The 16,673-nt window shown below is 35.8% G+C and overlaps 1 protein-coding gene across 4 annotated transcripts in view; it reads left to right on the top strand.

The window, feature by feature from the left end:
* TTN (titin) overlaps positions 1-16,673 on the top strand; it is a 272,326-nt gene that overhangs the window by 136,061 nt on the left and 119,592 nt on the right. The window contains exons 154-167 of one of the 4 annotated variants that reach the window (XM_025405602.1): positions 6,365-6,448; positions 6,555-6,638; positions 6,722-6,805; positions 8,620-8,703; positions 9,009-9,092; positions 9,176-9,259; positions 9,413-9,496; positions 9,631-9,714; positions 9,844-9,927; positions 10,060-10,137; positions 10,544-10,627; positions 11,105-11,194; positions 11,463-11,540; positions 15,328-15,441. The exons of the other annotated variants lie outside the window; for them this stretch is intronic. Of the exons in view, the coding sequence (XP_025261387.1) occupies positions 6,365-6,448; positions 6,555-6,638; positions 6,722-6,805; positions 8,620-8,703; positions 9,009-9,092; positions 9,176-9,259; positions 9,413-9,496; positions 9,631-9,714; positions 9,844-9,927; positions 10,060-10,137; positions 10,544-10,627; positions 11,105-11,194; positions 11,463-11,540; positions 15,328-15,441 (1,200 nt within the window). The remainder of the gene's footprint in view (positions 1-6,364; positions 6,449-6,554; positions 6,639-6,721; positions 6,806-8,619; positions 8,704-9,008; positions 9,093-9,175; positions 9,260-9,412; positions 9,497-9,630; positions 9,715-9,843; positions 9,928-10,059; positions 10,138-10,543; positions 10,628-11,104; positions 11,195-11,462; positions 11,541-15,327; positions 15,442-16,673) is intronic. 4 annotated transcript variants of the gene reach the window in all.

The raw sequence follows: 16,673 nt of genomic DNA, 5'->3' as shown, positions 1-16,673 counted from the left end.
AGGCAATGCTTTAGGCATAAAGACATAAGCCCAAAGTTATCATTTGTATTGATCCTCTTATTTAATAACTAAATAATATTGATCCCTCAAACTTCTCTTTCAAAAATAATTCATTTTGGAAGCTCTTCTGAAGTAGCTCTGAAAAAAAAAAAAAAAAGTGCGCTCTAAATGACAATAGAAAATGATACTATCTCCAAAAAGCAAAGTGTTTCTGATATAATGAATCAAGAACTCATCAACAAGGCAATTCAGAGAAATGCACTGACTACATTTGACTTATAGTTGACTTATAATTGGGGGTTTTTTGACATTCTCCTTGTTAGATGCCCCTTCTAGGCTTGATATGTTTACACCCAACGATAATGTTCTGAAAAACTAAGATAAATAAATATCTTTAAAGCACCCGAAGTACCCAAGAAAATTGTCCCAGAAGAAAAAGTTCGTGAAGCTGTTCCTAAAAAGCCTGAAGTTCCACCAGCTAAAGGTATACAGTGATGCTAATCACAACATGAAATAACTCTTGGTTTAGTTTTTCATGGTTTAAAGTGAATGTGTGTGACATTAAATCCTTATATTTTGTATCTTATATTTGTTATTTATAACAATTAATATCTTTAAAGTTCCTGGAATGCCTAAGAAAAGTATTCAAGAAGAAAAATCACCCATTGTTATTTCTGAAGACACAGAGATGTACAGTGAGTGTAGAAAAATTAGTGATTCTTTTTGGTTTCATTCGTGTCCTTAAATTCACTGTGTTAGTCTTTATAGCTTTGAAAAGTAAATACACTAAACTCTTGTAAAAGCCTAACATGCCAAAAATATATGACTCAAATAATCTTTGTGTCTACTATCTTCAGACAAACTATATTTCCTCACCAATTTAAAAAAGAAATACTATACTTACCATAGTGTGTGATTTTAGAAAAGTCATTTGTCTTGTTAAATTTTCCTAACCTATTCAGTATGCAAGTGTCTTTTGCTTTGAAGCAATTTATTTTCTCAGATCATGAAGTAACTTACTTTAACTCCGTAACAATATTTTAATTGGATTTTATAAAATCAAAATGTTTCACCATTATTATTTTTTTACTCTTGACAACCATAATTGGAAACATTTTGGCAAAACTGCTCAAAGCACCGTAGGTTTACAAGGCCACTCAAACCTCAAAAGAATTCTCAATACTTTTTTTTTTTTTGCTTTGATACAAAATTAGGATTAAATAATTTGAATGATGAAATAATCCAAATAGTAAAATATTGTGAATAGAATACTGTTCAACAACCTGAATAGTAAAAATGACAGTAGTCAAAATATTCTTCCTTTTTTTTTTTTTTTTTTTTTTTTTTGAGATGGAATCTCACTCTGTCGCACCCAGACTGGAGTGTGCAATCTTGGTTCACTGCAACCTCTGCCTCCTGGGTTCAAGCTATTCTCCTGCCTCCGCCTCCCAAGTGGCTGAGATTATAGGCGCCCACCACCAAGCCCGGCTAATTTTGTGTATTTTTAGTAGAGATGGCGTTTTACCATGTTGGTCAGGCTGGTCTCAAACTCCTGAGCTCAGGTGATCCACCCTCCTCAGCCTCCCAAAGTGCTGGGATTATAGGCATGAGCCACTACACCCAGCCCTCTTCCATTTTTTTAAATCTAAAAAATTTCCTGATGAAACTCAACTTTTTTGTTGTTCATCCTGTTATATATACTAAGTTGGGATAAAAGAATATAATCACTTCCTCCTTTGAATATTCTTTCTATTCTTGACTTTAGTTATTGTTTTCAGCCAGTTTTTCTTCTAAAAACTGGAGAAATTTTTGTTGTCTTTATTTGCCTTATTTTCTAAATAATTAATTTTTTAAATTTTCTGCCTCCAAGCCCTAAATGGCTTTTACATTCATGTTAAATTGTGAAACCATATATTAGATGTGATTTGAAAATATAAATAATGAAGCTTCTAGAAAGGGAAAAGACTTACTGAATTTCTAGTAGGTCAAATACAGGAGAATTCTCAATGTGCAATTCAGTATCTTCCCTGTTCTTTATGAACAAATCCATTAAAAATAAGACCAATAGGACAATTTTACCAATAACTTTCTCAAGGCAAAATGAAGAATTATATAGTCCTTGCCTGAACAATTCATCCATTTTATTATCATGATCATAGAGAAATGCTTACAGTCTTATATCATGAAACTGGGAATGAGGCTATCCCCAGCCAATGGATTCTAGCCACTAATTCGCCTCTATGTACTACTATTAATTTTGGTGATGAATGTGGTATTATATATTACATTTTTCTTAATACAATTCTTTATCCACCTTGAAACATCCTAATTATTTGAATACTAATATCTTTAAAGTTTATGAAGCATCTGAAGAAGCATACCTAGAAGAAAAAGTACTTGTGACTCAACCTCAAAAGACAAAACCCAAACTAGCAAAAGGTATATAACAATGATCCAGTCTGAAGAAAAACTATTTTTTGGCTCCTTTTAAAAAGCTCCATATGTTTCTTCACCATTTATAAATATAACTATACTCATATCTTTTAAGTGCCTGAGCCACCCAAGAAAGTTGTTCCAGAGGACAAAATATATGTGACTATTCCTAAGAGAGAAACACCAGCAACGAAAGGTATATTTCAAATACATCAAACCCAGATGAATATCTTTGGCTTTATGACTCAAACATTGCATGCTTTATATAAATTACTGTTTTTACAAGTTTTAAATGTAAACCTACTAATATCTTTAAAGAACCTGATACAACCAAAGGCGTTTTTCCAGAGGTGGAGGTACCTGAGGCTATTCCTGAAATTCCAGAACATCCTCCAACTGAAGGTATAATTCTCTAGTTAGGAAAATCTAAAGAAGAAAATATACTGTCTTCAGTCTGCAAAATGTTTAATGTTTAATATACATTCTCACAACCTCTAATGTTAAAATACTGTCTTTAAAGGATCTGATACACCCACAAAAAAGAATGATCTATGACTTGCCCCCAAGAAAGTCAAATCCCACACATATAATATACAAAGATAAAATATTAGAACAAAAATAACATTTCTAGCATAAAGATCTCTGAAATGATATTAACAAATCTAACTTTCTTAGTATGTCATGTCTTTATGCCTTTGCCTTTTCTCAATTAAAAAACAAATACTAATATCTTTAAAGAGTTTGAAGTCTTCAAGGAAGTCATTCCAGAGGAAGAAACTCCTATTGTTAAAAGAAGAAAAACACCATCACCAACAGGTACAAGTTGGAAGAAAGTCAGCTTTTTAATCTCATGTTTGCAGTTGTACTTAACACATGTAAAAATACTAATATCTTTTAAACCACAGTGGCTACAGAGGAAATCATTTGATAGATGGATCCCCCAAGTAGAAGCTCACCCAAATGTATACATGTCCCAGTGAGTCACTCAAGATACAATAGAGGAAAAATGCCTTTAACTTATACACATGAAAGATAGTTGAGTCAGTGTATTTTCAAGAGGACTCCAGAGAAAACATATATACACACATTATGATCAAAACATGTCTTAAAGAAAAGAAAATATTTAATTCAGTGTGAAGTTGATCTGTAATATCTCTACAAGATTAGAACACCTCCCAGAATATCCTCCAACCAAAGCAAAAATAATTCCAGTTAAAGCTGGAACTCTCCCCTCAGTGTTCATTTGCTCCTCTCATTGCCTTTTATTTTTCAAGCATCATACATTTTTTTCATTTTGAATATCTTTAGATAAGTCAAAACATGGAAAAGCTTTAAAACCTCTGGAACAATAATCGCATCATAACACCCATGGTATTCTGTAATTTGAAGAATATCTGAATATTTTGATATTTTTTCTCAGTCTGGAATCTTTTGGTTGTTCTCCCCTCTCCTAAACTGGAAAAACACTCACCTTTTTAAGGTGTTGAAGGTGTAGATGCAAAAAAAAGCCAACCTAGATTTTTCAAAGTGGCTGTAATTTGTTGTTCTCAATGTAATAGCCAGAGGTATAGCATTAATTATAATCAATGTTTCCACTTTCCATGATCTAATTTTCTATGCATCTACCACTCCAAGAAATAAAATTACTAATATTGATAGTGTCTGAGGTGACCAAGAAAACAGCCACTCATAACCAAAAACACTGCTACAAAAGAATCTGATTCTGGGGGCAGGGAGTGGGAGAAGGTTCCCATCTGGAACGTTCTGCATGTGCAGTTATGATGGAAACTCTTTACTCCTCTTCATAACTCCAAAGTACAATGCATTCATATCTTTAAACTGCCTGAATCACCTCGAGAAGTTGTCCCTGTAAAGGAAACACCCATGGCTGCTCCCCTTGAAATTGAAATACCTCTCACTAAAGGTATCATTCATCCTATCATCCCTTCCTTCATTTATTTAATAATATTTAATAGTGGTTAGTATGTACAGGGTGCTAGGGAACTGGAGAATAATAAACAAAGACAATTAATATTTGGTTCCTCTCCTCAAGATTTTATACCTTCTCAGATTCTTTAAAGGAATCATCTTTGTAGCCATAAAAATCACTTTGGTTCAGCTCATTTAATTAATGTCTCCACTGATCCTTTTAACCTCTAACCATAATACTAATATCTTCAAAGCACCTGAAGCTATGAAAGAAGTTGTTCCTGAAATGAAAATGTTTGAGGATGTACCTGAAGAGCCAGAAACTCCACGTATGAAAAGTACGTTACCCTGAACAAATGTGGAAGAAGAAATTATGTCCTCTGCTCTTAAAACTATGTTTTTTTCTAATACTCTTCATAAATTCTAAATATAAACATACTAATATCTTTAAAGTGTCTGAGGTTCCACAAGAACTTTCCTCTAAAAAGAAAATATTTGTGGCTGTTTCTGCCAAAACAGAAAACCCTCCTGCTGAAAGTATTCATTCAACAAATCCTTTATAATGAGAGTGTAAAGTGTCGCAAGAACTCTGTGAGGTTCTGGAGGAGGGGGAGCACCTCTTCTCAAGGATCCACTAACCCCTTAAAAGACTAAGCCTATTGGTTGAGCAAAGGGAGGATGGAGGAAAGAGAAGAAAATGTGGTTATATTTGCTAACTTATTGTGGTTACTGTTTTCCATTAATAATTTTAATTCTTAAATGTGAACTACTAATATCTTTCAAGTGCCCGAAGTTCCTCAAGAAATTACTCCTGCAAAGAGAGTTCCTTCCAAAAAAAGAGAGCCCCCATCAGTTAAAGGTACAAGTCACCATGCTCTCAGGGTCAAGAACTAGCTCTTCTAGTTTTGAGAATATTTTTGCTATTCCTAGTGATCTGCATAACACTAAACATAAAACTACTAATTTCTTAAAGTGCCTGAAGCTCTTCAAGAAATTGTCCCTGAACAGAAAACGCTTGTGGTTCCTCTCAGAAAGCCCGAAGTCCTTCCTGATGAAGGTATATCTTGCTGGAAGCTTAGAGGGGTGGGAAAATGTCTTTTCTTGTATAAATGTGTTTCTTGATTGTGTTGATTCTTGTAACTTCTAAATGTAAAATTATTCATATCTTCAAAGTGCCGGAGGCTCTCAAAGAAGTTATCACGGAAAGGAAAATGCATCTTCCCCAAAGGGCTGAAGTTGTACCTGTCAAAGGTACATTCTTAACTGTCCCTTTATGGTGGGATAGTGGGTGGGGTGATAGAAAGGACCACCTTTCCAGCCTTGAAGATTATTTTGATGTGTACATGTGAATCATGTCTGTGTTGACTCTTGTGACTCAAGTGTAAATGTTTTAATATCTTCAAACTGCCTGAATCTCCCAAAGAAATGGCTACCAAAAACAAAGTACCAGAAGTTCCTCCTCTAAAACCTGAAACGTCACCTATTATGGGAACTTGTTACCACTGATCTCAGGCTCAGGGGAAAAAGAAGAGCTCTTTTGTTCTTGAAAATGTCTGTGTATCTATCTAGTTGTCTCTGTATTTTCTGAGTGTAAAAATACTAATATCTTTCAAGTGCACGAAGCTCCCAAAGAGATAATCCCGGAAAAGAAAGTGTTGGTGGTGCCTCCTAAAAAACCTGAAGTTCCACCTGTTAAAGGTATTTGTCACTGACTTTAGGCTTCAGAAGACCTAATTCTTCTGCTCTTGAAAATATTTTGTTCTAGTGGTCTTCATAACACCTAAATGTAATTTCACTAATATCTTTTAAGTGCCAGAAGCTTCCAAAGAGGTTATCCCCGAAGAGAAAGTGCCCTTGGCTCCTCTTGAAGAGCCTGAAGTCCCACCTGTTAAAGGTAGTTGCCACTGACCTTAGGCTTCAGATCTCATTCTTTTGCTCTTGAAGATATTTTTTCTAGTGATCTTCATAACTTCTAAATGTAATTTTGCTAATATCTTTTAAGTGCCAGAGGCTCCCAAAGAGGTAGTTCCTGAAAAGAAAGTGCCAGTGGCTCCTCCTAAAAAGCCTGAAGTCCCACCTGTTAAAGGTATTTGTCACTAACTTTAGGCTTCAGAAGATCTATTCTGCTCTGGAAAATATTTTTCTAGTGGTCTTCATAATGCCTAAATATAATTTCACTAATATCTTTCAAGTGCCTGAGGCTCCCAAAGAAGTTGTTCCTGAAAAGAAAGTGCCAGTGGCTCCTCCTAAAAAGCCTGAAGTGCCACCCACAAAAGGTAGACACCCTCATGTTGCTGTGTTTGATATTGTTTGTTTGTCTTTACTTTGTCTAATAATGAAAATACTAATATCTTTAAAGTCCCAGAGGTGCCAAAGGCAACTGTCCCAGAAAGGAAGGTGCCTGAAGCTATCCCTCCCAAACCGGAAAGTCCTCCCCCAGAAGGTATGCGAAAGCTATACAAACTATAGGAGAAAAATGATTGTTATTTTAACTAGGAAATTATATGTTAAAAATCCTGCTACTTAAAGATGATATAATTCTAAATAAAACAAATGTCAACTGCTATCCAAAATATCTTGGTGTGTGCTTATATGCAAAAGGCATCTATTGTTTTCACCTTTTCTAAACATAAATTACAAATATCTTTGAAGTGCCTGAAGTGCTGCCACCGAAGGAAGTGGTCCCAGAAAAGAAAGTACCAGTGCCTCCTCCCAAAAAGCCAGAAGCTCCACCTCCTAAAGGTAGGTATCATTACACACCGTCAGTCCGGGGGGCCTGGGGAAAGAGTGTACAGAAAAGTCTGCGGATCTAACAAGTTGTATTTGCTTGGGTCAATGTGGAGTCGATATTCCCCCTTTATAGCTTCTAACTAAAAGATACTAATATCTTCAAAGTTCCTGAAGCTCCTAAAGAAGTTGTACTTGAAAAGAAAGTATCTGTGGCTGTGCCCAAAAAACCGGAAGCCCCACGAGCAAAAGGTATTTATTCCCACTCCTCTGTTAAGAAAAACTTATTCTCTGTACCCCTCACAATCATTGTAAAATATGCCTTCACCATTCATAAACTATAAAAATACTAATATCTTTCAAGTACCTGAAGCTGCTCAAGAAGTTGTCCCAGAAAAGAAAATTCCCAAGGCACCAATCAAAAAACCAGAAGCTCCCCCAGTTACAGGTACATGTCAGCTCAACCTTATCCTGCAGAAGAAATCTCTCTTCCATTCCTGAAAACAATTTTAGTCCATTGCTCTTCATTAACCTAAGTATAAAACTACTAATATCTTTCAAGTGCCAGAAGTTCCTCAAGAAGCCGCAGAGAAAGAAATTCCCATGGCTCCACCCAAAAAACCAGAAGTTACAACTGTCCCAGGTACACTTTAGCCCTGACTTCATTCTGCAGAAGAGATATCTTCTCTCCTACTGTAAACAATTTTAGCCCATTTCTCTTCATTAACTTAAGTCTAAAACTACTAATATCTTTCAAGTGCCTGAAGCTCAAGAAGTTGTCCCAGAAAAGAAAGTTCCCAAGGCTCCGCCCAAAAAACCAGAAGCCCCACCTGCCACAGGTATTTTTCACCCCTGTCCTTTTTCTGCAGAAGAAATATCTCTTCTGATCTTAGAAATATTTCAGTCCATTTGTCTCATTAACCTAAGTGAAAAACTACTAATATCTTTCAAGTGCCTGAAGTTCCACAAGAAATTGCCCCAGAAAAGAAAACACTGGTACCTCCTAAAAGGCCAGAAGTTCCACCTGTTACAGGTACTTGTCATTTGACCTTAAGTTTCAGAACATCCAGTTCCTCTGCTGTATATTTTTTTTAGTAGTCTCCATAGCTCTACATGTAACTTTACTAATATCTTTTAAGTGCCAGAGGCTCCCAAAGAAGTTGTCCCTGAAAAGAAAGTGCCCTTGGTTCCTCCTAAAAAGCCTGAAGTCCCACCTGTTAAAGGTATTTGTCACTGACCTTAGACTTCAGAAGATCTCATTCTTTTGCAGTTGAATATATTTTGTTCCAGTGGACTTCATAACCCCTAAATGTAATTTTACTAATATCTTTTAAGTGCCAGAGGCTCCCAAAGAAGTTGTTGCTGAAAAGAAAGTGCCAGTGACTCCTCCTAAAAAACCTGAAGTCCCACCTGTTAAAGGTATTTGTCACTGGCTTTAGGCTTCAGAAGATCAAACTCTTCTGTTCTTCAAAATATTTTTTCTGGTGGTCTTCATAACCCCTAAATGTAATTTCACTAATATCTTTTAAGTGCCAGAGGCTCCCAAAGAGGTTGTTCCTGAAAAGAAAGTGCCAGTGGCTCCTCCTAAAAAGCCTGAAGTGCCACCTGTTAAAGGTATTTGTCATTGACTTTAAGCTTCAGAAGATCTCTCTCTTCTACTCTTGAAAATATTTTTCCTAATGGTCTTCATAACTTCTAAATGTAATTTCACTAATATCTTCTAAGTTCCAGAAGCTCCCAAGGAAGTTGTTCCTGAAAAGAAAGTGCCAGTGGCTCCTCCTAAAAAGCCTGAAGTCCCACCTGTTAAAGGTATTTATCACTGATTTTAGGCTTCCGAAGATCAAACTCTTCTGCTCTGGAAAATATTTTTCTAGTGGTCTTCATAATGCCTAAATATAATTTCACTAATATCTTTCAAGTGCCTGAGGCTCCCAAAGAAGTTGTTCCTGAAAAGAAAGTGCCAGTGGCTCCTCCTAAAAAGCCTGAAGTGCCACCCACAAAAGGTAGACACCCTCATGTTGCTGTGTTTGATATTGTTTGTTTGTCTTTACTTTGTCTAATAATGAAAATACTAATATCTTTAAAGTCCCAGAGGTGCCAAAGGCAGCTGTCCCAGAAAGGAAGGTGCCTGAAGCTATCCCTCCCAAACCGGAAAGTCCTCCTCCAGAAGGTAATAATGAAAGTATTCAAATTACTGTTTTCTAAAATACAAACTCTCTCCTTAGTGTTGTAAAAACCTTTCTTTTTTTTTTTTTTTTTTTTTGGAAACTATTGCATGTATTTTAGTCAATTCTGGCATTAAAATGAGCTCATGTCTTTAAAGCTTTCGAGGAGCCTGAGGAAGTTGCCCCGGAAGAGCCTCCTGCTGAAGTTGTGGAAGAGCCAGAGCCGGCTGCGCCTCCACAAGGTACCTGGCAAGAAAGCTGCTGGGACACGTCGGCCGCTCTTTCCCCTTCCTGCCCCGATAATTCTGGGTGCTCTGAGCTTTTGTCTCATTTCTCAATCTTCATTCTTTCTAAAACATACCTTCTAATTCTTTAGTGACTGTGCCACCTAAGAAACCTGTCCCAGAAAAGAAAGCACCTGCTATCGTTGCCAAAAAACCTGAACCACCACCGGTGAAAGGTATTCCTCACTGCCACTAACTCCCTATCAAAAAACTGTCTTTAAAATGCCATATTCCACTGTTCTGCTTCATGATTTTCACATTTCATTGAAACCATGAGCTTAAACAACTACTAATATCTTTTATAGTGCCTGAGGTGCCCAAGGAGGTTGTTCCTGAAAAGAAGGTGCCTCCAGTGGTTCCCAAAAAGCCAGAAGCCCCACCTGCTAAAGGTATATGTAGCTTTCCACTGTTTGATGGAGGCAGATGGAGCCCCCAGCGTCTAAAAGGGTTTTGTTCTGTGTAAATGTGATGGATGTTTACTGGTGATTGTTTCTAATGTTAAAATACTAATATCTTTGAAGTGCCTGAAGTTCCAAAAGAAGTTGTTCCAGAAAAGAAAGTAGCTGTTCCCAAAAAGCCAGAAGTCCCACCAGCAAAAGGTACATGTCACTAATGAGATTCTGCAGAAAAGCACTCACCGTTGTCTAAAAAGTCACCTATTATCAAACCCTTTATTTGCCAATCCTCTTAAATCCACAATTACAAAACTGTCATTCTGGATTTTTAGGGTGTAAATGCTTTTTTAATAGCATCACTGACTTTTAAAAGTGATATATTTACTTATTACAAGCACTGGAAAAGTTTACTAACTTGGTTTTTTTATTTTTAATAGGCCATATTTTCCTCCCCACTATATGAGGATCCAAAGACAGATCACTGACCTTATTGTGAAATTTGTTCTTGGATCTGTCCCTGGGTTATTTGAGCAAAATGTGAAGTAGATGTGGTATAAATTTAATATACTTCTCAACTACTCATAATAAAAACTAATTAATATCTTTAAAGTGCCAGAAGTGCCAAAGAAACCTGTCTTGGAAGAGAAACCAGCTGTTCCTGTTCCGGAAAGAGTGGAGTCTCCTCCCCCAGAAGGTACACGTGAGACCGATCATTAATGACCTTGCCACTTGCGACTATTTCTAATTTAAGCTTTGTTCTTCTTCCTTCCTAACTCATTATTTCTTGGTCATTTTCTAACCTTTAATTATTTGTCTTAATTCATCATTCTAAATTAGCTCCAATCTCAAATCTATTTTGGGTTATTGGTCCACAGTATCTACATAAGTCATAGTAAGCTGTATTAAACAAAGCTTCTCCAATGTACACAGAAAGTAAGACAGAAGAACTAATGATTATAAATGACATTAAACACTAAAAGGGCTTTGCAAGCATTCGAATCAATAGACGAAGAAGTTAGTGCAAATGAGAGATTTTATCTTAACAAAAATAAGAGAAGGTATTAATTGAAACAAAAGAAGAAATCAAGATTACTATGTGTCGTGTTTAGTGTTTGTCCATCTTAGAATATTGTTCCATACATTGAAATAAAATTAACTAATATCTTTAAAGTATATGAAGAACCTGAGGAAATTGCTCCTGAAGAGGAAGAGCCGGTACCTGTTGCAGAAGAGGAGGAACCAAAAGCCCCACCTCCAGCAGGTACGAAGCAGAATTCACTGTATGGGAAAATACAGTCATTTCATTTTTGTGTCTATATATCTTCTTCAAGGTAAAATATCAGTCTTGTACCTTGTTGCCTGAAATCTGACTACATTAAGAACAAAAGTCATTTCTACACATAAAACTTTGGTCCCACAGAATTTGGTCCCACATATACCAAGAAATATGTGTGGCTTTTAATTCATTCATTAGCATTACATTTTTCATTGTAATCACCTAATTCTAAAAGAAATTCCTATTATTCAAGTGCCTGAAGAGCCCAAGAAGATCATCCCAGAGAAGAAAGTTCCTGTCATCAAAAAACCAGAAGCACCACCTCCTAAAGGTACTCATGTTACAATGAATACTTCATTTTTGTGGTGTCTACAATTTTACACTCTTTTCTTATTGTGTGTTGTGTTATATCATACGTTTGTTAACTCTTACCTATATGTTATGGTGTTCAATAAACTTGTATGTATATCTTACATCTTGCAACTTTGTATTATTAAATGCTACTAATATCTTTAAAGAACCTGAGATGCCAAAGAAAGTTGTTCCAGTGAAGAAGGTCCCAACTGTTAAGAAGCCAGAAACACCAGCAGCTAAAGGTATTCACATCATCATTGGCATCATAAAAAAGAAAATATTCTGATATCTTAAAGTGGAATCCAATAAGTTGTCCTCATTGTCACTGCATAACTAAGGACAAAAATTTCCTTATTTTGCTTTCATTAATTTTAATGCTGCTCCAATAAATGCAGGTTTTTTATTCTTAATATTTAAAAATGTTTTTAAATACTCTTTTTAAAACAAAACTAATATCTTCAAAGTGCCTGAGGTGCCCAAGAAACTTGTTCCAGTAAGGAAAGAACCTGTGCCTGTTACCAAAAAACCAGAAGTTCTTCCAGAAAAAGGTACCTACCATGAAGAAAAAATAGATTTCTCTAACTGCTATTTAAGCATGTTAATAATAGGTCTTAGAGAAAAACATACTGATTGTGAATTTATGTTAAAACCACATTGCACAGAAAAAAGGGAAATAATGAAGGGGAAAAAATGAAACAGACAAGCAGGAGTGAAAAAATGAATGGGATTCAGTTGTGCTGTGATATATCACATGGTTACAACTAGTAGAAAAGAACCTCTCATTCAATGTGTCAAACAGCTCAATTCAACATATTTTGTTGAATGTAGACCATTAACAAGACATCATATTAGAAAAATTAAAGCCTGATCTTGTCTTCAAGTAAGTTAAATCCAGTGAGAGGATAGAAAGGTAACAGGACTCTAATACACACAGGAAGTGATTACACATAGCAAGTGAATACAAAGGGCTGCAGAAACACAGGGCAAGAAAAGATTACTTTCAGGCAGAGGCATCATGGGAAGTTGTATGGAATAATTGAATTTAAATTTTGATGGACTTTTACATGTAGAAATTGAGGAAATGAGGCCGGATGTGGTGGCTCACGCCTGTAATCCCAACACTTGGGGAGGCCGAGGTGGTTGGATCACTTGAGGTCAGGAGTTCAAGACCAGCCTGGCCAACATGGTGAAACCCCATCTCAACTAAAAATACAAAAATTAGCTGGGTGTGGTGATATGTGCCTGTAATCCCAGCTACTTGGGAGGCTGAGGCAGGAGAATTGCTTGAACCCAGGAGGCAGAGGTTGCAGTGAGCCGAGATCATGCCACTGCACTCCAGCTTGGGCGACACAGTGAGCTTCTGTCTCAAAAAAAAAAGAAAGAAATTGAGGACATGATATCCTATGGAAAGGGAAGAGCATATTGAAAGGCACAGAGATAGAAGGATCTAGAATGTTCAAGGACTTTCAAGTAAACTTATACAATTTGAGTATGGATTGACTGTGGAATGTCTTGAAAGATAATACCAGATATAAAGATGGGGTCATATTTTGGAGTACTTCAAATGCTAGAAAAAGGCTTGTACTTTTTTCTATAGGCAATAGGAAGCTTCAAAGGTTTTGCAGCAGGCTTACATATTAACAGGATTTGGGCTTTAGAAAGGTAACTGACAGCAATTTCAGCTGCTAAATAGTAAAGACCCATTGTAATTATTTAAGGTCTTTAAGAGTTGGACAAGATCCGTGGTGGTAGAAATGAAAAGGGGCACTGGGTTTGAGAGAGATGGAGACTGAGTGGCCTCTGACCATTGTCAAAACCATTAGGGAAATTGAGGAGCCCAAGATCATTGTAAGGTTTAAAGCTAGATGGCCAAAAGAATGGTTCATTGGGTCTCTGAACACATGTTAGAGGAAGATGGTAGATGTATTTTTCACCTTTAAAGCATAAAAGTTGGGAGTATGCCTCAGGAGCTTAAGAAAGAGATCAGGCCTAGAGATGTAGCTTAAAGTCATTCACATGGAAATAAGAATTGAGTATGAAGGAACAATTACTCAGAAAATGTACAGCAAATTTTTTTAAGTGTCGAAGTTAGACCAGTGGGAAAACATCTTCATTTAAGGGTACACAGAGGACTAGAAGCAAATGAAGAAGGCTGAGAAGATTCATATATAAAATTAGGATGTCCAAAATGGTGCCATGTCTCAGAAGCCATTTTCCCCATGAAATCTTCTAAGATGAAGCTCTTGCCCCTGCATTCTTTGCCTGCTCTTTAGACAGTCTTGCATGTCTTCTAAATTCTTAATAGTAAACAAAATCATATCTTTAAAGTGCCCAAAGTGCCCGAGAAAATCATCCCAGAAAAGGAAGTGTCTGTGCCTATCCCTGCAGAGCCAGAAGCTCCACCTGCTGAAGGTACATGGCTTCTCCATAAATCTTGTAAAGATGACAATTGTCTTCATCCTCTTGCTTTGATTGTAGATGAATCTTATATATTTGTCTGTCTGTCTCATGTATTGAAGTTATTGATATTTGGGGGTCATCTGAATAATCTGTTATAGAGTGTTATTTAATGTAGCTAGGTTGATATGTTAGAATAGTAGTTGCAGTATTCTGTTCTAAATATAGTCTAAAATAAAACACTATATTTTTTAAAGTTGAAGAGACTCCTGAGGAAATAATATATGAAGAAAAAGCATCTATAACCATTGGTAGAAAAGAGACTCCCCCTGTTGAAGGTATATATATATATATATAAATTTTTTTAATCTCCTGAAGATTACTGTTAGAATTACAAAAGCATTTACAGGACACTATTCCTTCTTGAAATTATATACAAGATCTGTCTAGCATGTTTGACTGCTTTATTTTTGAAATAGTTACACTTCTTTCAAATTATAATCTTTAATTTGGTTACTCTTGTTGGTAATTATAAATTCCAAAAGGTACAGTTTACTGAAGCAAAATGGAATAATTGCCTTGGATCCCCAAATGATAACACAGTATCAAATTTTAAAACTCATCTCATTTGCCATCAATATACATTGAATAATCTAATTAATAGGCAGTTCAAGTATAAGAACTTTTTCTTATATGTGAATTTTTCTATACGTGAATTTGTATGAATTGTATATTTTTATTTTGTGACTGTAATCTTTGCATCAATGTGAAATTTCTATGAGTCTTTTTGAAGAACTTTACAACCTCGTATCCTTTGTCAAAATTCTTTAAAGAACGTGAAATTGAAAAGTACGTTAAACCTGAAGAGCCTGAACCTGAACCACAGCCTGAAGAAATACCAGTAAAAGGTATTCAAGCCAGTGGACTTAAATCTTCTTTATCATATTCTTTCTCTTTAAATGTATACGGTTTATGTTGTTGTACATATGTAGTATGTCTGTTCCCATTTGTATGTATTCTTCGTTTTAAATGTGAACCTCATTCTTAGGTTTCCATATAACTTGTACTGTTTATCTCATGTCAATTATGGCTTGTCTGGATGCTCTGTTTGTTGTTGTTATTGGTGCCTTTGCTGTATTTCTCATCATCTATGTAAAGGGTTGATATTTTTATGTTTTATGTTCTGTGTTTTGTGTTGGATACTGGTATTATGTACCTTAAAAAGTAAACTTTTTACTTCATATATATATGTATATATGTGTGTGTATATATAAAATAGAAATTATATATATAATTTCTATTAAATATACTACATATCCCCATGCTAACATATACATATACTAACACCTCTGAAATACTCTTTCAAGAACCTGAACCTGAAAAGAAGGTTATTGAGAAACCAAAACTCAAACCAAGACCCCCAGCTCCGCCACCTGCTCCACCTAAGGAAGATGTGAAGGAGAAAATATTCCAACTTAAAGGTAAAAATACCACTTCCAAAGTTTTATTAGCCTGCTTCAAACTTCTATCCAGCCATCTGAAATGATGCTTGCAAGAAATGTATGACTTTTAGAAGTGTGTACTTTTTCAGACATGATTGTACTGTGAGATTGCATACAGTTGTGTCTTCTGCTGCCCCATGGTTCCTGGGTTGCTTGTCATGTCATGCCTGCTGCTGCAAAAGTCAGAAAGTACACTGATAGCGTCATCGGGATATCTGAATGCAGGGGCTATCCAATTAACTTTCTTTTGTGGAGTGGGGAGAAAAGAGTTTTCTGATTTCAAAGCCTGATTGCTATACATATCATTGTGGTCTTATGCTTAAGGAATGTATAAGAAATCTTTGCAAGATATTTTCAATATTGCAGTAACACATTTACTTAAAAGCCAAAACTTTGTTCTTGAAGAATTGCATGTGCTTTTAAATATATTACAAGTAATATAGTTATGATCTCCAATAGCTGATATGTGCCTATATATCATGAAAGGAAAGCATATGAATGACTTGTTACTGTTCCCCTATCTTTTTTTTTTTTCTTGCAACTTAAAGAAGTGTTCTGTGTGGTTCTCAGGGGAGCTGGAAAGAGTGGTTATGAAGACATTTGGTATCCAGCATCCCTTCCTATTATTAAACTTCCCTTCCATCTTCTTATATTTTGATTTTTCTATGAATTGACACAATGTTACTTAATTTTAAAAATATCAGTTTCTTTAAAAGCTGAAACAAACTGGCAAAAACATATTATTCTTATTTTAACAAAAAGTTGTCTTGTGATGTCATATGATTCCCCAATTTAAAATTATCTAGATGTAATCTTAGATATGCACTTTCCCCATACAGACCTATGTATCTTCAAACCAGAGTCTTCCAGCATAAGACATTGCTGCTGGTGATTATTGCCCTCTACAACCCTCATGGCCTTTAGGGGGACCCTCTAGCACCTCTTGAAAGGCCACCCATCTGTTAATTGACACTCCATGAGGACACACACATAAATACATTTCCCTTAACGTAAAATGTATGCTCAAAGGAAAATTTCTTCCTCTTGCCAATAACAAAAATTGCCTTATTTCTCTGCCGGTCTTTAATTAACTACTGAGCTTTGGAGTAAAACTGCAGTCTATTTTCATGGTTTAAATGCTGCTTGTATGTTCTTTGGAAGCTGTTCTTGGCTGTTATTAATGCTTTCTAGTTATAAGCAAAGCTTGGTTT

This window comes from Theropithecus gelada, chromosome 12, assembly GCF_003255815.1.
Source record: "Theropithecus gelada isolate Dixy chromosome 12, Tgel_1.0, whole genome shotgun sequence".
NCBI classification, from domain to species: domain Eukaryota; kingdom Metazoa; phylum Chordata; class Mammalia; order Primates; family Cercopithecidae; genus Theropithecus; species Theropithecus gelada.
Note: the sequence above shows the minus strand (reverse complement) of the source record. Positions and strands in the feature narration are given on the sequence as shown.